The sequence below is a fragment of the Denticeps clupeoides genome, chromosome 10, assembly GCF_900700375.1.
Source record: "Denticeps clupeoides chromosome 10, fDenClu1.1, whole genome shotgun sequence".
Taxonomy (NCBI): Eukaryota; Metazoa; Chordata; class Actinopteri; order Clupeiformes; family Denticipitidae; genus Denticeps; species Denticeps clupeoides.
The window spans coordinates 15491411-15513620 of NC_041716.1; the positions used below are offsets into that span (position 1 = coordinate 15491411).

General features: G+C 39.8%; 2 protein-coding genes across 6 annotated transcripts in view; both read left to right on the forward strand.

The window, feature by feature from the left end:
- Positions 1 to 8225, forward strand: part of LOC114798157 (neuron navigator 1-like) — a 59884-nt gene extending 51659 nt beyond the window's left edge. For both annotated transcript variants that reach the window (XM_028993603.1, XM_028993604.1), the window contains 11 exons: positions 1266 to 1452; positions 1532 to 1629; positions 1707 to 1796; positions 2289 to 2451; positions 3066 to 3301; positions 3421 to 3575; positions 3900 to 3971; positions 4048 to 4244; positions 4331 to 4449; positions 4620 to 4820; positions 4993 to 8225. In XM_028993603.1, the coding sequence (XP_028849436.1) occupies positions 1266 to 1452; positions 1532 to 1629; positions 1707 to 1796; positions 2289 to 2451; positions 3066 to 3301; positions 3421 to 3575; positions 3900 to 3971; positions 4048 to 4244; positions 4331 to 4449; positions 4620 to 4820; positions 4993 to 5088 (1614 nt within the window). In that variant the 3' untranslated portion in view covers positions 5089 to 8225. The remainder of the gene's footprint in view (positions 1 to 1265; positions 1453 to 1531; positions 1630 to 1706; positions 1797 to 2288; positions 2452 to 3065; positions 3302 to 3420; positions 3576 to 3899; positions 3972 to 4047; positions 4245 to 4330; positions 4450 to 4619; positions 4821 to 4992) is intronic.
- A 475-nt stretch (positions 8226 to 8700) lies between these two features.
- Positions 8701 to 20774, forward strand: LOC114798619 (myosin-binding protein H-like). 4 transcript variants are annotated; one of them, XM_028994472.1, is made up of 13 exons: positions 8701 to 8945; positions 9996 to 10043; positions 10209 to 10295; positions 10415 to 10549; positions 10975 to 11142; positions 12887 to 12975; positions 13067 to 13262; positions 14047 to 14186; positions 14920 to 15079; positions 15305 to 15441; positions 18366 to 18552; positions 18705 to 18756; positions 18844 to 20774. In XM_028994472.1, exons 1-12 carry the CDS (start codon positions 8777 to 8779, stop codon positions 18734 to 18736), a joined length of 1548 nt encoding a protein of 515 aa, XP_028850305.1. In that variant the 5' UTR covers positions 8701 to 8776; the 3' UTR covers positions 18737 to 18756; positions 18844 to 20774. The 4 variants fall into 4 exon arrangements, with proteins under 4 accessions (XP_028850305.1, XP_028850304.1, XP_028850306.1 ...); XM_028994471.1 differs by having other exon boundaries at positions 8702 to 8945; positions 10200 to 10295; XM_028994473.1 differs by lacking the exon at positions 9996 to 10043 and having other exon boundaries at positions 8703 to 8945; positions 10200 to 10295; positions 18844 to 20772.
- The last annotated feature ends 1436 nt before the right edge of the window (positions 20775 to 22210 follow it).

The following is a 22210-nucleotide window of genomic DNA, read 5'->3' on the forward strand; positions in this document are numbered from 1 at the left end:
ATCTAGCAATTAGGCCTATATGGTAGAGTGGTCACACGGAAGCCACTCCTTAGTAAAAGGCACTTTAAGGCCTCTCAGACCATGAGACACAAAATTCTCTGGTCTGATGAGACAAAGATTGAACTCTTTGGTGTGAATGCCAGGCGTCATGTTTGAAGGAAACAAGGCACCACTCATCACCAGACCAATACCATCCCTACAGTGAAGCATGGTGGTGGCAGCATCAGGCTGTGGGATGTTTTTCAGTCGCAGAAACTGGGTGACTAGTCAAGGTAGAGGGAAAGATGACTGCAGCAATGTACAGAGACATCCTGGATGAAAAACTGCACCAGAGCGCTATTGTAGAAAGTCAAACAGGGATGATGGTTCAGCAGGACAACGATCCTAAGCACACAGCCAAGATATCAAAGGAGTGGCTTCAGGACAATTCTGTGAATGTCCTAGAGTTACCCAACCAGAGTTCAGACTTTAATTCAATTGATCATCTCTGGAGAGATCTTAAAATGGCTGTGCACCGACCCTTCCAACCTGATGGAGCTTGAGAGGTGCTGCAAGGGGCACCTCTGGTGCAGGGGCAGTGGTGGCCTAGCGGTTAAGGAAGCGCCCCCATAATCAGAAGGTTGCCTGTTCAAATCCCGATCTGCCAAGGTGCCACTGAGGTGCCACTGAGCAAAGCACTGTCCCCACACACAACTCCCTGGGCACCGGTCATGGCTGCCCACTGCTCACTCAGGGTGTTGGGTTAAATGCAGATGACAAACTTCACTGTGTGCACCGTGTGCTGTGCTGCTGTGTATCACATGTGACAATCACTACACACTTACAAAGAGGAAACTGGCCAAGAATAGGTGTACTAAGCTTGTGGCATTATATTCAAAATGATTTGAGACTTTAATTGTTGCCAAAGGTGCATTGACAAAGAATTCAGCAAAGACTGTGAATAGTTATGTTCATGTGATTTCTGTGTGTTTTTTTTTATTTTTTTTTATAAATTTGCTAAAACCTCAAATAATGTTTTTTCACATTGTCATTATGGGGTACTATGTGTAGAGTTTTGAGGGGAAAAAATAATTCACTGTGAATACTTTGCAGTGTGCACTGTACAGTACAAAATACACATTTATTGTAATTGATTGGAAATTCCTTAAATGATTTACAAAGCCCTTAATGGTCTTGGGCTCATTTAGAAAATTTGCTTTTATCCTATAAACCATCTAGAAGTCTTTGGTGTTTCTTTATTCTACTTGCATATGGTCATTTTTCAGATGACTATGGAGAACCTAAAAGCTGAGAACAATCAGCTGAAAACTGGAAGCACTTTATGTGGTCCGTCCACTTCCACCTCCCAGCCTTCTGGCTTGTCATCACTGCTGGGCTCATCGCCTCAGAAATCAATGAGCATGTGCCTCACCAAGTCCTTCAGCCTCAGCCTTAATGAGTGCAGCGAACCCAGTGAGGTTTTTTCTTTATCCCTGGATATTTGTCTGAATCTCACCACAAACCCACCAACAGTATCTGTTTCCCTCTCCAGAAATTACTCCTATGGAGGAGATCAGTCTTCCTGACCAGAAGGATGGGTGTTGCCAACGTGTGGTTGTTCACATACCTGATTCAACACACTCCAAAGAGGTTGGTGCGCATGGTTAATACCAGGATCCTGCAGAAAAATGCATCCTGTTTTAACGTTTTTTTAACCCATCCTACAGGTAAAACAGGATTATTATATTGGCTCGGTGAGGATTCATCCTAAAACGGACTGGCAAATGCTGGACAAAAGCATCATGCTGACTTTCAAAGTGAGTCACTCAACACCCTATAATATATAACTGACCTCTTCTATCAACACATTATGTCATTCTGATGTCATACTGCAATTATCGTCTTGCTCCAGGATTTGTGACGTCACAATATTACAAGGTCAAAAAATAAATAAATAGGCAACAACAATCCCCACCAAATCCTGGAGTCATTGTCTATATTTGTGTGTCTGAGCAACAGGGATAATGAACCTGTATTTAATGAATGGGAGAAATTCTGGTTGAATACATGCAAAAAACACACAAATTTGCTTTACATTTATTGCATTTATCACATGCCCTTATCCAGAGCGACTTGCAGTCACTAGTTACAGGGACAGTCCCCCTGGAGACACTCAGGGTTAAGTGTCTTGCTCAGGGACACAATGGTAGTAAGTGGGGTTTGCACAGAGTCTTCTCTTCTCTTATAGGCGAGTGTGTTACCCACTAGGATACTTCCATCCTTGCATATTTTCTTTCTGAAATTACCAGGAGTACATCAGTAAAGTGGATCCCACTGGCAGCATGGGCTTGTCTACAGAGTCAGTGCACAGCTATGAGATTCATCACACCAAGCGCGTGCTGGGGACTGAGTCTGCTGACACTCCTCCCTTGCAGTGCAGTGGTCCTGGATGCATCAAAGTCTCCCTCAAAGGTCAGAACTTTTTAAATCATTAATTGCTGTTATTCTGAACTCACTGGAACTTACTAGAAACACCTGCCTTATGGACACACAGAGATCAATTTTACCATTGAGTAAAAAACACTAAGATGTAAGGGGGAGGTGGTGGCCTAGTGGGTAAGGAAACAGACCTGTGATCGGAAGGTTGCCAGTTCGAATGCCGAACCGCCAATGGGCTACCGAACAAAGTAGCTTTCTGACACACTGGTCCCCAAACACCTTTCATGGCTGCCCACTGCTCACCAAGGTTGATGGGTTAAATGCAAATTGTGCTGTGCATTCACTATGACAATCACTTCACTTTAACTTTAAGAACTTTAAGAAAAAAGTCTCGTCTGGTCAGTGAAACACAGGAAGAAGGTTTTATGGACTGATGAATGAAAATTTTTGGTTCATCACATTTGATGAATTCACTCTGAATGCTGTGAAATCTGCCAAAGGTGGCTACTTTGTTGAGTCAACAGTTCAGAATAATTTTTAAAATTTCTTTTTAAACTTTATTTCTTCCATGCTTTCATTTCAAAACAGATGATACCATGCTGAAACTCCTGTTTAAACGTTTAAACCTTTTTCCTTTCATTGTGTAGGCCTGAAGGAGATGTGTGTGGACAGTTTGGTATTTGAGACTCTTGTTCCCAAGACCATGGTTCAGCACTACATTAGCCTCTTGCTCAAGCATCGTCGCCTCATCCTGTCGGGACCCAGTGGCACCGGAAAAACCTACCTCACCTCTCGGCTGGGTCAGTATTTGGTGGAGCGCAGTGGGCTCGAGGCAGTAGAGGGCACTGTTGTGACTTTCAACATGCACAATCAGTCCTGCAAGGTAGGATTTGTATGGAGAATTTGAAGGCATCTTTAATTACCATGGATATGCTACCAGCAGACATATGCTGGAAAGCTCTATTATCTGTTCCTCTGACACCCTGTTGCTCTTTTACCCAGGATCTACAGTGTTATCTGTCCAACCTTGCCAATCAGATCGACCATGAGTCGAATTCTGCAGATATTCCACTAGTCATTGTTATAGATGACCTAAGTGATCCTTCATCTCTTAGCGAGCTTATCAACAGTGCACTTACCTGCAAATATCATAAATGGTGAGCATTATATATTACTCTATTTATTATTAGTTGTAGTAATTACAGTAATAGTAGTAGTATTAATATTAGTAGTTTATTGTCGTTGTATTGTAACTATGGGTTAATTTATCATGAGATCATGAGTGAGGATATCAAGCATTAAATCCTCAATCCTCAATTATTCTGAATCTACCATGGTCTTGCTACAATTTAAAAGGGCACATTTGTTATTGTTGATAAAATAAAATTTCCTTCTCTAGACCAATTCGTAGTCCTGTATTTAACCTGTATTCATGTTGCTACATCTCACGTGTGAGTAATGGTCTCATCTTTTGTTTGTAGCCCATACATCATTGGTACAACGAATCAACCCATGAAGATGATTTCTAACCATGGCCTGCACCTTAGTTTCAGGTAAGCTCATCAAACATTTGAGAGCATGATTATTATACCTTTCAGTACACTCATGTAATGTGCTTTATCTGTTTAGAATGATCACGTTTTCCAACAACGTGGAGCCAGCCAATGGATTCTTGGTGCGATACCTGCACAGGAAGCTAATTGAGGCAGAGAACGAGAGCATTCGGGCCAGCGAAGAACTTTTACGGGTGCTGGATTGGGTGCCCAAACTTTGGTACCACCTACATACCTTCCTGGAGAAGCACAGCACTTCCGATTTTCTCATAGGTTGAGTTTATAGCCATATGGTCTTTTTCACTTAACAGAAACTCATGGTACAACAGAACACTTAGTGTTTAATTTTTTTTGTTTAGGTCCTTGCTTTTTCCTGTCCTGTCCAGTCACAGTGGAAGAGTTCCGACCTTGGTTCATTGATTTATGGAATCAATCAATCATTCCTTATTTACAAGAAGGTGCTAAGGATGGCATGAAGGTAGGTGTGCAAGCTTTCCTTGGAACTATGTGTTCCTGAGATTTCCAAAGATCTGGACCTAACCCAGAGCATACATCAAATGCAGCTTTGAAGAGGTCAACCCCTGTGAATATGTACATCATGATCACTCTGAAAGTAACTTCCATATTCATCTTGCTTCTGTACCCTAGGCCCATGGCCACAGAGCAGCTTGGGAAGACCCAGTGGAGTGGGTGAGGGACACTCTGCCCTGGCCTTCAGCACAGCAAGACCAGGTCAAGCTCTTCCACCTTCCCCCTCCAAGCATGAGTCCGAACAGCACAGGGCCAACCAGTGAGGAGAAGTCAGCCAGGGAAACCCCGCTGGCAAACTCTGTAGAGTCAGATCCACTGGTAAGCAGTTGTAGTCGTTTTTTAAACTGCTTTTTATAAGTCGTATATGTAAATAATTGGAGCGAGTGTATGATTTGTTTAATCCTAAGGCTTGTAAAAAATGGAATAAGAGTAATGCATACATGGTGAATATTTAAAAAGTTTTGTAATTTTGTCTGCCCACTTATCTCAGATGGCCATGCTTCTGAAACTCCAGGAGTCTGCCAATTACGTTGAGTCTCCCGAGAGAGAGATTTCAGGCGAGACCGACTTCCACTCTACTGTATGAGCCCCATCGATGTGAAAGACTGTTTGGCTTGTGCTGTTATCATGAATCTGATGTAGCTTATATACAGCCCTCCTTCCATCAGCAAGGTAGTATAGAGCTGCAGAGATGTATTTTCGTATAGGTACACTGATGCCCCGTCTTGGGCAAGTATTAGCTTGCAAAGGCATCCTGACTTGCTACAAGTCAGCCTTTTTTTTTTTTTTTGACATTTTTGACCATGCTTTTGGTGTTCATAAATCACTCTGTACCTGCATACCTGCAGCCGACCTGCAATCTCTGTCCTGCCACTGCCATCTTGAGAGCCGTCCGTAAAACAGGTGTCGACAGGATGACTAACAGTGTCCTAAAGCTGAATCTCACTCATACTATTTATAATTTAACGCCTCTTTTCTATTTCTGTCCCTGTTATTTAAATACGAAACCTGCTGCACTTTAATAATGACTTTATTATGTTACCCCTGTGATAAGAGCATTCGAGCTGTGGTTTCTACACTAATTTGAATTACATAACTGAGTTTTACAAAACAAATTTGAGCACTGAGTGAACATTTTAAGTAAACAATGGTGCTTGAAGACATTTTCGTTTAGCTGGATTATTGCATTTTGTGCCTAAATAGGTTTCTGTTGATTTCATACACTTTCATATGTTGTAATTCAGCTTGTATGTATTCAGCATTACACAATAACTCTGGATCCCAAGATAAAATGCAACACCTCTCAGACTGTGAGGACCCAGCTCAAAACTCATATGCAATTCATGGATGGTGCTTAGGAAACCGCCTTAGGAAATACCTGACAATATAAAGTTCCTATCAAGGAAACCGAAGCTATGCCTCACATCTTATTATAAACAAAAACCATATTGATAAAGTACCAAAAATGTGTATAGTATAAAATACTATTCCTTAGTGTGGGAAAACAATACAATTAGACTGTTGCATCCATTGCTATACCACTTAATGGGTGCAAACTAAAAATGTTTTAAATCATAAAATGAGCCCTAGAAATGGAATTCATGGACAGACAGATGGGATGTGGAAATCTTTGCCTTTCTTTTTTGATAGCTTATCTCACTTTGTGCTTAAAAACTATGGTGCCATGGAATATTAACTTGTTAATGCATATTATATTGTTTGGTTTGTTTAATTCTCCCTGCAATATTTTTCTGTGAAAATTCAAAACAGATGAATGCCTTTGGAAACAGAATTTTCAGAATGTCTATGGAATCTGTTGTGGAAATACTGTGGTAATGAAAAGAAAATGCATTAAAACATATGAAATATTTATCATTACTTTCCAATTGACTTGGAAATGTTTATCTCAAAGCATTACTGAAGAAAGCATGAATTAGATCATTCATTGTAAAATCGAAGTATTAATGATGTATGCGAGTTTTTGCAAAGTTACATTGTATTTCCAGTGCTCACATGCACAGCAGGCAGAGTTTGCAGCTGCATAGTGGCAATATGTCATCACATTGACTTTCATCTTACTGGAACGCCAAAGAGGTCATGCATTTTCAGATCTAACTGAGCAAAGTGACATTTGCTCTGGAGATGAAAATGAGGTTTAGGGCTTGAAGTCATGTTGCTTGAGGTCGTATTGTGTGCCTATCAAAATGTGACTGCACTGAATGATGTCATAAGTTGCATGCACTCATCTAAAATGATAATTCATATCAAGGGATGCAAAACAAACTGGCTTGCACACCTGACCTATGTCTAGGTAATGCCACTGATGCATTATGAGTTAAAAGCATTGGAATTTTTCTATATAATTTTATACAATTTTGTATTGACATGTTTAAATCAGTTATTAGTAAATGGTACCCGTGATGCATAAGATTTATTTATTTCAAGACATTTACATAATATTGTGTTCTAGTCGCTGATCATAACTGCTACAAACACTATTTTAACCATGGATGAAGTGTTTCACTTTTTCCCCCTTTTCTTACATTTTAGCAAGCTTTGACTGGTTTGGTGTGTGTTATGATGCTTGCCTATTTGCAGTACCACACCCTGAAACATTCTAGGGTTAAGCAGATGTGCCTTATTTGGCACAGATGTACCTCAGGATCTTCCTCAAGCATAAGGGTTAAGTGTGTATCATAGCAGGAGTTCCACACGCTGAAAACGTGCCTGCATTTTGGCATCAGGATGGTGTCTAATGTTTTTTGAAGTTCCATTTTTGCCGGACGACATGCCTCTGGTCCATATTTTTAAACTGCCGGATGGGAATTTTACTGCGGATGTGTGCAAGGGACTTTTCAGCAACTTCTGTAGGCTTTGACTAGTCTGGATGGTCACCATTTCCCATCAGATGTGGAAATGACAGAGCGTCCTGCAACGCTTACAAGATGACTGTAATTAGTTTGCTCACATATCTATTATGAATATTAACTAAAAGTCTCCATGAAATGCTTTCATAATATCATAATTGACTGTATGGTTTATCGATCTAGTCCACGAATGTAAAATTACATCATATTTCAGAAGTATTCTGTGGGGGGAATATGAATTAATATGGTAAATTAAACTAAAGAGATTTAAGAGGTTTTAAGCCATAATCTTTCACATTTCTTATTTGCTATTTTTCACATGCTATATGGCACACAATGCCAACGTGCCACAGTGTACTCCACAGTGTTTCAACGCAAAGCAAGAAAGACATATTTAAAGCTGGAAGAAGTTGCAGAATAGTCTTACTGTAGTCTATACGCTTTTTGGGGGAGGGTTGGGTACATGTGTAGGAAGAGCGTAGCAGCATTGGGAAGTCTAGCAGACATGCAAAATAATTGTCTGAAATGTGTGTTGTGAGTGGCTTTTGAATAAAAATGAAACATAGGACATTTATATCCCTGTAGAATATTGTTATTTTTTATTTCTTGGTTTTTAAAAAGCTCCTTTTGTAAAGCTTTCCTTTTTGTACAGAACCTTTCAAGTGTACAGACTGTAAATAATGCCTGATCCGCGATAACAATCACTTAGAATTAGGTTTTAAAAATTGCCATTGACGGAGGGAGTTAATTTTTTTATGATGTAATATGAAGGCATGTTTTTATGATGGCAACATTCATCCATTTAACATGGGTTCAGTTATTAATTTAATAAAGTCATACCATTGTTATGTTGAAATGTGTGTGTTCTCCACATTTTTACACACTTTACACATACATAAAACACTTGTTTAACTTTCAATAATTCCATCTTTTAATTTAAGTTACAGTGAATCATTTCCACATTATATACAGATTTAATGGCAGAATAGCTAATAATAATCCCCCAAGTGTCAGGTTTAGGGTGCAGGTTTTTGTCATCTTGATCAGAACCATTGCTAACCAGCATCAATCCAGATAGGTTCCTCAGCAAAATGTGGAGCTATGCTTTTTAAGGAGGGTTACCTTATAAGCAGGCAATAAAAAGTTAATACAAACCTGTCACACACTTGTCCATTAAGAAGTGAAATCTCTTGTGAAGCTGAAAATGGAATGGAACAAAAAATGATGACTGTGTGTGCCAGAAAACTGAAATATTTGGGAAATCTGATGGCCCGCAGGACGCTATTTAAAGTTATGGAGGGGTGGAGTCCCCAGAGTGCTGTGCTGCTTGCTGTATAAATAACAGGAGACTCTTCTAAAGCTTGTAAAGCAAATAAGTGGATAAGAGTGTGGGGTGCCTCCAGCAACATGCCAGCCAAGCCAGCACCCATCAAGAAGGCTCCGGCCAAGAAAGCCGTGAAAGAGGAGAAGCCAGCCGAGCCTGCACCAGCTCCTGCCCCGGAGCCTGTACCTGAAGCGCCCCCAGCTGAAGCTCCACCTGCTGAGCTTCCCCCTGCAGAACCGGCTGCTGCTGATGGTAAAGAGAGCTGATCTTCAGCCAGGCTTTATTTGTCTATATTCTATTTAAATCGAAGCACAATGGACAAAATTACAGCAATTATATACAATATATGCAATATATGTGCAGAAATGCCTTACACGATGCAGGGAAATTTTATAAATCATTGAGAGAAGTGTAAACAAAGCATGTAAATGCACAATTACAGTATTCTATAGTGTTTTCAGTCTATAGATACGTTTCTGCATATTATCTCTTTACAGTATCCTATAGTGTTTTCAGTCTGTAGATACGTTTATGCATATTATCTCTTCATATTAAGAACTGTCCAGACCATAAAAATGATTGTAGCTCCTTAATACATTGCTGTGTATATGAAACATTATACAATAAGGTACATTTCTACTATGCCATAAAATCCATAAATTATAATAGTCATCCATAGAAATGACTGCCGAACAATTTGTCGCTGAGTTACATTCTGGGAAAGTCCATCAAGTTAATCTGGATCTCATCATCTAATTCTAACCTTTTATGCAACCTTATCAACATTTGTTGATAATTTTGAAGAGTGTCTGATGGTGAAGGGTGTCTGATGATTTCAGATGGTCATCTAAATGATGGAGAAGAAAACCATGACTCATTTCCCATAAAGGCAGCTGTGAAGCATGCCATAAATGAAATGTCCTGGCTGAGCTTCCATCCAGCTAAAATGGAAATGCACCAATGCTGATAAATTACTGAGATTACTGAGTAAAAATTATTATTTGGCAATGGATTATAATAACTGGATTATTGCTACTGACTGTAGAGGCTTTATTTTTAATACAAAGAAGCAGATGCTTCTTTGTATTAAAAACCAGGATTTCGTTATTAATTGACTTATGCATTGTAAATGGCAGGCTCCATGTAACTGCTTCCCATAATTTAACTTGAAATGTGGCTGCTCATCTTAAAGAGAGAATTGCTGATGCTAAACTGAAGAATGCTTTAGCAACTACATTTCCACTTTGGATGTAGAGAGCTATACCTTAGCTGCTCTAATGGCTGTGCAACATTTTAATGTAGCTCCTGCTGGAGATGCTGCTGAAGCTCCTGCTGAAGCCTCGGCCGAGGGTAAACCACTTTTCAGACATGTTTGTGCAAAAGTGTTTGTGTTAGATGTACATTGAGATGTTTAAATATACGTATAAAACTTGCAATCATACTTATAATGCAGCTTGACATAACTGTAATTCTATTATGAACTAAATTATCTGAATGTAATAACAGCTGTGCCAGCTGAAGCCCCTCCTGCTGAGGTGCCACCAGCTGAACCTGCACCCATAGAGGAGCCCCCCAAAGCTCCCACACCCCCACCACCTGCAGGTACAGTAACAGAAGGTCAACCTCATTTTCTTCATATAGTCAGTATTTCCAGTCTAGACCTGGTCACATGTTCACTAGACCCACTTCATACATATATTTTCTGTTTCCTAAATCTTCAGTTCCCACAAGTGCTCCCCTGAGCCTTAGCGTTGAAGACGTCACCAATACCTCAGTCACAATTAAATGGAAGGCTCCTGAAACCATTGGGGACTCTGGTTTGGATGGATACACTGTGGAATACTGCAAAGAAGGAGGTGCGTGCACATATGGAGAATTTTGTATTTTGTCACAGCGGCGTTGAATGAATTACCTGCTATGTGTTTTAACGCCTGTCCTTGATGTGTCATCAGTAGATTGATTCGTATCAATCCTGTGTCCCTATTTGGAGGGATACTTTTCAGCAGCTGTCACTGCATTTGCTTAGGCCACATTTAGATCAGTAGTCTGCTGATGTCACCAGGGAACATCCTCAGATTCTATTATTATCCTGTTACGTAGCAGACACGATGTCAACCCCCCCCACAAAATATTATTTTTGCTTTTTTCTAGAGACCCAACATCTGCATTTTACTTACAGTTTGCCAACTTAATTCCTTGTAGTTTTTAAACATTCGTGTAAAAATTGTAGTTCCATGTACATTCTAGCTCTATGTAATTTATTTCAAATTTTTCTTTAAAGCTACCGACTGGGTGGTAGCTAACGCAGACCTCACACCTTCCAACCGCTTCGTAATGAAGGACTTAATAACTGGCGATCGCCTCAACATCCGTGTGGTCGCAGTTAATCCCGGGGGCCGCAGTGGACCCGCCATCCTGCCTGAGCCGGTGACCGTCCAGGAGATCATGGGTGAGTTGGTAAAATGGGGTTTTAAAAGTGGGTCACAGAACCGGACGAAGCAAAAGGTCAGTTTTCCCACGTTGCTCACCGCACAAGGTGATTTCTGTTTGGAAACAGAAACATAAGCCTCTGACCTCCCCATGACAAGCCGCACACTCTGGTTACTGTGTGATGAACCCTGGCAAAGAGCTGAACAGGTGGAGGTTGCGGCTCTCCGGACCGCCAGCTCCACTCTCCACCAATGACTTCACCAGCTGTGGCCACATAAATCCCTCCAGCTTGTGCTGACAAGACCTTTCATTAGCTTTATATTATAAATGTAAAAGCTCTGGGTAAAGTTGTTAACTGTGACCTAAGTCCCTGATTAAGCTAAAAACACAGTTTCTTCTTTATTTGTCCCCCAGAAAAAAAGCAAAAAATTATATTTCTAGATTAGATATGGTCCCATGAAATACAGTGTTACATACCATGTACTCTGACCTCAATCTGTTGGCACAATATAAGAACATAATGTTATATTTATTTTTATAGTATGCTTGCTGCAACAAGGCTCTATAAAAGTGGGATGTAAGAAATTAATTTAACACATAGCAACGCCTTGCTGGTCCTTCCCTACTTCCCTACTGGGGGTGACCTCCTTGCCTTGTAACCCACACCAGCAGGTGCAGGGGTTGAAAAACATTTGTATAAAATGACATCGGACGTACCCTTCTGCATTTTTTTTCCTGTCTCTGTTTACTTAATCTCACTTCTGGGAGCAGTTTCAGAGTACACATTATAATGTACATTGAATTACATTAGGTCATGAAATTAACAGTTATTTCATGCCACCATACATTTAACAGAGCAAACATTTTGCATAATGTGCAATGCACATACCTACTTTTTTTAAAGTTCCCTATTTTTCCACGAGAAAGAACATTTTGTGGTTGGTTGATCAGCTTTCTGTCATTCATATGTTGCAGTGTGTCCAATCATATTTGGCAGCCTTACATCAACTGATTGTACCTTTCCCCCTTTTTGGGGTCTTATTTAGGTGCATACTGCATGATCAATGGAACATAAACTAGGTCATGCCTAGCTGACTGTTAACAAGAATGTGGTCCTGCAATGCAACCCTGATTGAGGAGGATTAGGTAGTGGTACATGTTGTCACCAGAATCCTACAGTATGTCCGAACCACAGACAATGAGAAGACTGGTGACGGATGTCTCCCCATGAAATAATGACCCAGTTGCTACTGAATACCTTGGGAAAATTGCTGGGAAGTGCTACGATTAGTGAGGATTATGCACTAGTGCTTGCCTGCACTGCTTCACATGCTTTGTTGGTGCTCATCTACCCAAATCAAACTGTATGTATTCAGAGTGACAGTAACAAATGTCAGGACAGGAGATGAGATTATAAGGGAACTAAAGGGGGTTGGATGAGGACTAGTGAGAAGCAGGGAATGCTGGCTCATGTGTCTTATAAGCCTCATAAGCTTGTCAGAGATGTACTGTTTATTATGGGTCATTCAGTGCTTGTTATACATGTACTTCTTACACCCAACCAGTTCCCTCAAGATAGATGTGTACAATTTGCAGACTGCTCACAGTTACACATCATTCAGATTATTTTTATCTTGGAGCTAAGAACCTCTAACCTTTTGCTTGCGTTCTTGGATGTTGTCAAGGTCGTAATAGAATACTGTGATTGAAGTTGTTCATATAACTGAGAAAAAAAACATAAAAAAGCTTTTACTTTTTACCAGATCGTCCCAAGATCCGCCTCCCTCGCATACTTAAATCAAAATTTGTCAAGAAAGTTGGTGAGCAGGTCAACCTTGTCATCCCCTTCATTGTAAGTAAAAACCATATTTTCCAAACCATGACTTGAGATGCGAATGCTTTACTTAAGGAATGATCTTTTTTCGGCATCCTTTTTGTTCTAGGGAAAGCCCAAACCAGAGGTCTCTTGGACAAAGAATGGCCAGCCTCTGGACCCAAAACGGGTCAACGTCCGCAACAGTGACAAAGACAGCATCCTCTTCATCCGTACAGCAGAGAGAGATGACTCTGGCTCCTACGAGATGACAATAAAGGTGGAAAGTTTTGAAGACAAAGCTTGTGTCATCATCCAGATTGTAGGTAAGGTAAATACCAGCTTTTGTGTCAATTGTGTTACTTGACACTTAACTATTTTGGTCCAAAACTGGCAAAACCGTAGTATACTGCTAGTACCTACTACGTGGGATATTGATTTAATGATCTCAATGAAACATTTTGTATTGAAACAATTATTTTAGTAAATACTTGTTTTTTTATATAAAAAAATCCTGACTCTTTTATCATAAATAGTATTCAGTAGTAACAAATCAAATTAATTAAACATTAATGTTCTTAATCCCATGTTAAAGAACATTTGCTTAATTTGTGAGCATGAAAGTAAGATTAATAACATAAACTAGATTACGAAATCTTTTCTATTCCATGTGGTGCCATTGCTGACAGCACCATATGGAAAGGTGTTTCTGGTTTTAAGTACTTAAGTACTTACTTAATTATTGGAAATATTGGACTCATCTGTGATATGTTTCATTAATTTGACATTTTTAGCTTTGCTCCTAAGACTTTCAATGGGGTGTCCAAAATTTTTTGAAACATGGTGTTGAATCAATTTGCTAGACATTTACTTTGTTTTTGAGCAAATTAACAAATCTTCTTTCCAACATTTCTGGGAGTAAATAGGAGTGTGGTATTCCATAGAAAATAGTGGGTCTGACGAGTCTGTTGCAGAGCACTCATTGATGATGAGTACTGTACGAAAAAGCATAATTGAAAACACCAAAATAATAAGAAAAATAAAATAAACTGAACTGAAATCGAGACAAAAGTCCCCATTAATAGGGTTACATTCCATTTCCTTCGGCAGAAAAGCCTGGTCCTCCCGCAAGTGTCAAACTGATTGACTCCTGGGGCTTCAATGCTGCTCTGGAATGGACACCGCCCAAAGACAACGGCAATACTGAAGTCACTGGATACACCCTTCAGAAGGCTGACAAGAAGACAGGCGTAAGTAAAGTTGTTGTCCTTGATATATTTACCATGCATTGTTCCACAGAAATGAAAACTCTTCAACAGTTTTCAACAAAATCACTATAAACAATATTTTTCTGCTTAATGAGGTGTTGTTCCAATTGGTACTGATGAAACTTGTCATTCCATATCAGGACTAGATAGCACAGTACAAGCTCAATGGCCGGATGGGGACAAGTGTGACATTTTTTCATGTCAGACAGATACTGTAAATTGAGGACTAGTTTAGGCACTTGCCAAGTGTGTAAACTGAAACTTAGACACCCAGTTCCCCCTCTCTGTATAAGGACATCCCACTCGTCTATTGGCTTGTATATCAGCTCGAGGTACGTAGCACATGCTTGCATGGTGACAGATCCTGACGAGGCAAGGATGGGTTATACAGAGGCAAATGAAGTGCGTGTGTTAGTGAATGTGTTGAGCAAGGGTGATTGACAGCCTGTTGCCCAGAGAGTTTTCAAAATGAGGGGAAAGTGATACTGCATAGCAGGATTAATGTGAAAACTAGACCCTGCAAATATATCACATTAAAAACCCACATGACAGTGAAATGAAATCTACGGTGACCCTTTGCCAAAGCCACATTAAGCAGTTTACTGCTATGAGACAATTAACACATCATTAAAATGTGGAAGCTGCTGTTCATTTCTGTTGAAATGCTTTATGGCAACATTGTGTACTTTCTGGTGAAAATCAATATTATTTACAGGATTGGTTCACAGTACTGGAGCATTATCACCGGCTCAACGTCACCGTATCTGACCTGGTTATGGGAAACTCGTACACTTTCCGGTTGTTTGCTGAGAACAGAGTGGGCAGGAGCGAGACTGCTGCCATTACAAAGGAAGTGGCCCACATTCACAAAACAGGTATAGCGGACTATCAGGCAAGGTGCACTGGTCATGGGTCACCACAGACCTCAGTTTCACCGTGAGACCATAGCAGCCATTTAGCCATCTCCAGCTGCACTTTTCAGATGTTTTTAATGGAAAGCATACAAGCATGCAACCCATGCAACGCAATCAATGCTCTTATGTTGTGTGAGTTAATGCTTCACCAAACATTATGTTTGAACATGCATTGTGCCCCAACAGGGATTGTGTACAAGCCACCAGAGTACAAGGAACATGACTTCAGTGAGGCTCCCAAATTTACAACCCCACTCAGTGATAGAGCTGCCACCGTGGGCTACACCACTAAACTGCTGTGTGCAGTACGTGGCTGCCCAAAGGTAGGGCCTTGTATATAAGCACCACTAGGTGAACAATTTTCTAATTAGTGCTAAGTGTGCTAACTATTATCCTTCGGCTACTCCCTTTAGGGGTTGCCAGAGAAGTTCACTCTGTCTGGTTGTCCACAAAATTTAGCTGGCAAAGGTTTTATGCCGGATGCCTTTTCTGATGCTACGTTTTTGATTTATCTGGGCTTGGGAACGGCACTAAGAAATAGATTGTCACATGCAGCCCCAGAAGCTGGGTTTATTTTAAACTATTATAAAAAACTAAATTAAAGATTGCGTATTGGGCAACAGAAGTAATTGCACACCAAAAGAAAAATGGTAGTTAGTTTTTCTTGCAGATAACTTTCAAGCAGTTATGTTTTGTTCTATCTTTTTGTCCCAATGCTTATTGCACAACACTGTGCCTAGCGCCAGTTTGAAAATAGTGCCCCATACCTGTTTAAACTTTTCAACTGTTAATGAAGCATAGCCTGCAAAAAGACAAATATGACTACTGAACTGCCCAAAACTGTGGGAGCACACATTTGACTTGCATCATGCTAAAATATTCAGCCATTTTGTAAACTATCCAGTCCTGAACTAATGGTCTTTATCGTGAGCAGTGAACACGATAATATCGTAACTCACGTGCATGTTAGAAATGACCTGTCCACTGTAGGGATAGATAGAATATAAATCAATAATATAACGATGACAAGATGTGGAAATTTAGGCTGATGGCACATCAGTAGGCTTCAGAGGGCAGTGCTCTCACTATCTCACTACATGGCATCTGACTAAAAGTTAATGCATCAGCTGTTGTCTCGATGTCTGACAGGTTATTGGATGTCCCTTAATACCTCATGTGGCACAACAAAATATGTAATAACCTGTATAATTTATTTTTGCATTTACTTTATTTCTATTCTATGAATGAATATAATTGTGCAATCTTCCTAATTCTGTGTTCCTCCTATTGCCTCTGAGAATGAAATATTATTACGGTGTAAACATATTGCTTCTTAACATGCCCTTCTTATCTACAAAATGTGCAGTAGCCCTATTAAAACTGACTGACAATACACTACAACTCTAACTGCTATTATTAGGCAAATTCTGCATTCATCTGTTTTATTACAATGTATTACATTTTAATGACAACATTTTTGGATTTTTATAGTGTCCACATGCATACCCCATTTGTAAAATCATGATGTCACAGATTGGCTTCCCACTACATAAGCAATATAATGTTTATGCTGATCCCTGAGTGTTCACATAACCAAAAACTGGTATCTACAGAATGTAGCTTAAGGCTGTAAGCAGAGCCTGCAGATCATGTCCCCAGGTCAAACACTCAAAACCAGATGGAAGTAACCTCTTGAGACGGCTCTGTTAGCAGCCTCTCTAGAACTCACAGAATCAAATTTCAGAAACAGCCGATGCAGTTTAAGCTCTAGGCTTAATATACATCAAGACGTAATGTAGAGTGAACACCATATGTACTCCAAGTCATGTTGAGAAATTTTATAAAGAGGTCTTTTCTGTGGAAAGGCTATTTTTTCCCTTGAGAATTCATTTCACTTTTTCACTTTTAATTCAATAAGTACACACAAATAAGACAGAATATGGTGTGCATGCAAAGGTGAAGTCTGAAGACTTATTACAATTCATATAAACACAACTGATGTTGCATGATGTACTTTCAGTTCTTAACACATAGTTTATAACATGCATCCTCTATGTACACTATAAGGCTGCTGAACAGAAGCAGAAGCACAATTTTCAGTTAAGATGTCCTCTGCAAAACGTCTGTGGTTATCATACACTTAAGTTGCAAGCTGAGGAGATATTTTTTCCAAGCTATTATTACTCAAAGTGCTTATGATATGTTAGAGCCAAGAATGTTTTGCATTTTGTTCATTTTCATACAATAGTCCTTCCAAAGCATCATACAAATACACTGCTTTTACATTTTATATGTACAGAACTGTGTAAAAGAAAAAAACAGCTTTTTATCTGAGATTCAAGTAGTTTTGTTACTGACTTACCTAAACCCTTAATTGCAGAATTTTCAATCAGGTTTTTTTTTTGAGAAAGAGATTCTGTTATTGTTTTCTGAGCATAAAATATTTTTGTCCCTGTCTGAACAATTTCCTAGCTGGGAAGATGAGAAACCTTTCACTATTCTCTAAAACTTTTGCATGGTATTGTGTATGCGTATGCTTTATATACACAGAATATTTTTGAACAGTGCCGCTTGCAAGTGTAGGGCCTGTTTGCTTGTGTAAGGTCAATGACGTCCTGTGGATTTACATAAATAAATGAAACAGGGTAGTTGTCTGTAATGTTGTAGAAGATAAACTACCTTTTTTGTTGGTGTGGTATGATTATTCTTGTTATTAACATTTTATAAACAGAGTTTAAAATGGCAGGAGCCTGTCCCTGTCAATATGTCACATGCACAAACATTGTTCAAGATCATGTTTCAGACTTGTTTTATCTATTTATTTATGTAAATCCTGTGGACGCCTTTAGCCCTACACTAGTAAACAATCCCCGCGCTGAGCAAATAACGCTGTGCTTAACACCACTTCAAAAATAGTGTCCAAGCTTTTTCAATTTAGATGCGTAGGCAGTATTAGGCATACACAGGATGTCTAATACTGACTGGAACAAAATGAAAAAGCTTGGACACTATTTTTGAAGTGGTGTTAAGCACAGCGTTATTTGCTCAATTTTCAAATTAGATGCGTAGGCAGTATTAGGCATACACAGGATGTCTAATACTGACTGGAACAAAATGTTTGATGACTGAAGCAAATGTTTGATGTGTATGATGTGACCCTGTCCATCATGTTGAAAGGGGGCATCCAGTGCTGTAAATGTTATACATTTCATATTTTCGATTTTTATCAATGCTTTACTCTTTGCAGCCCCAGATTGAGTGGCTGAAGAACCAGATGATTATAGGAAACGACCCCAAGTACAGGCAGATCAGTAACCTGGGCGTCTGCTCCCTGGAGATTCGCAAACCTTGCAGCTTTGACGGTGGCGTTTACACATGCAGGGCCAAGAATGCTCAGGGCGAGGCTGCTGTGTCCTGCAAGCTGGAAGTTAAGCGTAAGTGCATACACTGGATTTGTGGAATAGTTATGCTAAACCTACTGAAAACTACCTTTACCACACATATAAAAATACACATATTCTTTCCAATTGTCCATTTGCTCTTTCCAAAGAGCAATGCTGAAGGCAACTTGTGTTTTATTTAACAGAAGTAATTATTCCAGAAGCTGACAAAAAATAAGGCAATCATCATGCACCCAGGTAAGTAGAAAGGTCTTAATATACATTTTCCAGTGGTAAATGAGACACTGATATAACCTGTTAATATGCCTTTCTTGTTGCTCATAGTGGAAAGTACCTGGTGAAAATGGTCAACTGAAAAGGCTCCTCAACATATTTTGCAGTAGTGCAGAGATTACTGTAATGGTGAAGATAAATTTCCTCCCCAAAAATGAAATGCTTTGATCTACATTTTTACACTGATACAGTTGCACCAGGTCTTTCAAACCAATGAGATTTGCTTAAGGGCAGTGTTATTATAGTCCATCTGCCTGCTCCGTGGTCAGAAGCCAGTTTTGGAAGTGCTAATGTGGAGAAGATTAATAGTGTTCAAATTGCAATTCCAAATGTAATAATTTCATCACATGCTTGCGTTGTTGTTGCATTTATTTATTTGCATTTTAACATGGTAGTACAAATGGGTTTGAGATGGGGTTAGCAGGCCATCATTTTGTTTTGACTGCCTATCAGCTAAGTACCTGGAACATTTTAAAAGTACAGTACACCCTTCACATGGATGGCGTAATGTCGAAGGGATCAATTTATGTTACTGTTGTAAACTGATATCTTGCAAGACCATCTCATCAACTGGTTCACAAGAGATCATTTGTCCACCGAAGAAAACCTTGGTTAAGCAAGTGACAGATAAAACAGAGCAAGTTGAAAGGTTTAAATGAGTAGCATTTTGTACATTTTGCACATGCCCTCGGATCTTATTCTTTCAAATGTGGGTGTCAGGATGCCAAGGCAGCTGCTTCCATAGTGGCACAGCCTTACATGGGTTTCCAGTGATGTGCGGGAATGTGGCATCACTTGGGTCTAAAAATGACGCTTGTGACACCTCTAAACGTCACCAGCAGGGGTGACCTCTTCTCACTGGAAAGAACAATATCCTCAAGCTGTTTAGCTATAGTGCTAATTCATAATTACAGCCTGTCTAAAATACTAATTTTGGCACAAGGAGAAGAAAAAAAATCCATCATGAAGCAAATTCTACACAGTGGTGTTTATTTGTAAAGCATTTTGTAATTCTTACATCTTGTGCAGTTTCAAATCAGGACCAGCAGGAGCCACACCCTTAAAGTACTTCAGGTGTGTGTGTGATTTTAAAAATTATTATCAACCGGGGTTGGTCTAAAATTCAGTGTATGGCTAATTGACTATATATATATATAATTAGACAATAATGTGTGTATTGCAGAAAGTTGCCTTTGTGTATGTGTTGTATTTGGCCCAGACGCTGAACAAAATGCCATATAGAGTGACTTTGTGGACACACCTTGTCGAAGGCTGTTTTCTATTCCTGCATGATATGATGAATTTGGTGTGGACAACCTTGACTGTGCCATACAGAGTGCTAACCTCAACACCATCAACACATTTGGGATGAACTGCAATGGAGTTTGCAGACCTTCTCATGCAACATCAGTGCCTGACCACATAAATGCTCTACAGAATGAATGTGCAAAAATTAACACTGTACACTCTTGTTGAATGTGTTGAAAGTTTTGTTGAAAGAGTGGACTATGTTATAACTTCACATTAAAAACAATTTATTTGATTTCAGTATCATTTCTTCCTATTCATTTGACAGTTGCCATAATGATCTCCTAGTCTAGTTATCAAGTGTCCCAATACCTTTGTCCATTGTTTAATTGTGTCAAAATTACAATGCACTTTGCTTTCCCAAAAAATGATACATTTAAGCAATTTAATCTGATCCCAGTCTTGCAATCCTTCTTCTAAAATGTTTACAAATGTGGTGGAGTATGAAAGGAGGAAATCCAAAAGAGGACATTTGTAACATTTGCCACTTTCTGCAGTCTTCCAGCTCCACTAAGAGACATTAAAAAGTCTAAATTAATTTGTCCTTATCTGTTTATGCCTGTTTGTGTTCTTGTCATTGTTCATGTGTGTTGAATACATTTACTGTTTGCACCTGAAATTACAGTGTTGTATGCAAATGCATGCCTGTTCAATAAAATTTATATTATGATGCATCATTTGTCAGGTGTTTTAATTTTATCAAAACAAAGTGAATAAGAGCTCATTGACAGCTCAATTTTGCTGTACAGTAGCCATTGTTTTCATGGCAAAGATGTCCAAGATTTTGTTGAGTAGACTTAACGTTTCTAGTTAACGTACTAATGCCCCTTTTCCAATGTGTTATCCCGTACAGTATGATAGACTTGAGTATCTGGAAGCAGTCAGAAAGTCAGCTTGGTCTTTTTAGCCTGGTGTGGGTCCTTCAACAACAGAAAAAACTTTGGTCTCTAGTCATTCAGTCTTCTGATGGTGGGGTGATGGTAGAGTGTTTGATGCAGGAGGGGACTTCACACAGCTCCAGGGATCTGTTGAAGGTGCGGGTGAACATGGGAGGCAGATGATCAGCACAGGTCTGGTCCCGAGGCTTTCCTGGTCTTCTGTTTTTTTTAACTGAAAACTCACATCCTCTACTTGTATTCTAAGTTCCTTGGAGCAAGGTAGGGGCTTAGAGGTGTGATGAAGGTCATTGTCTCCTGGATGGGGTGGGTGTGTCCATCTCAAACCTGCAGCAGAAGCTGTTAAGTTCATGATATTGTTTTCTTTCAGCAGGGGGAGGGGGGTCATCTGTAGCTGGTAATGTCTTGTATGCCTCTCCACACTGATGCAGGGACGTTGGCTGAGAACCATTCGTTCAGCTTCTCAGAGCAGCTTCTTGTAGCCACTTCACTCGATCTAACTGGTCATTGAAATGTGATATTGTCCCTGGAGAAGCAGTTGATATGCTGTTTATATTTTAGAAGTTTGTTATTTAGTTTCACTCAAACTGCCTGTAAAGATTCTCAGTCATCCAGGTGAATTTGTCTGAAAGTTGAGTCATGGCAACTGGACTTTCTTTCTTTAATGTAGAGACGTTTCATTCTGCATCCACAGAACTTTGTCAATCTGAGGGAAGTTGGCTTGTGACCACAAATTTATCCTCCAGGTTGGTTTCACCTCACTCCCGCCTTAAATAGGCTCATTAAGTGAAACAAAGGCGGGGGAAGGGGTGGGTACCCTGGGAGCTCCTCTTGCCCCCATTAAGCGGATCACTAAATGTGGCCAACCTGGTGGACGTGTGAATTATAGGTTGGAGATAAGTTGTGTCTGAGGCCTCCACCTCTGTTAAGTGAGGGTTTGTTGATTTGCACATGTAAAGCTTCTTTGTCAAATATTTGAACATTTTTGTCCAAGAATGAGTGTCCTTTGTTCTTAAGGTGAAGGTACACAGCTAATTTTGGCCCTGAGCTGTTGCTCCTTCTGGGCCATCCTCCTGTGTAGCAGCTGCTTGGTTTCCACAAGCACTCTTCACCACACTGGACAGCATATACTACATTGCTCTTCTTCTGTTTCGGTATCCGGTCTTTGGGATGGACGAGTCTCTGTCTCAGTGTGTTCACAGGTTTGAAATGGA

Bases quoted from the DNA above. Each gene is read 5' to 3' on its own strand.
- LOC114798619 (XM_028994471.1), top strand. From the start codon at position 8,777: ATGCCAGCCAAGCCAGCACCCATCAAGAAGGCTCCGGCCAAGAAAGCC. The intron at 8,946-9,995 runs GTAAAGAGAGCT...ATTTTAATGTAG, and splicing joins AGAACCGGCTGCTGCTGATG to CTCCTGCTGGAGATGCTGCT. The intron at 15,442-18,365 runs GTAGGGCCTTGT...TACTCTTTGCAG, and splicing joins CAGTACGTGGCTGCCCAAAG to CCCCAGATTGAGTGGCTGAA.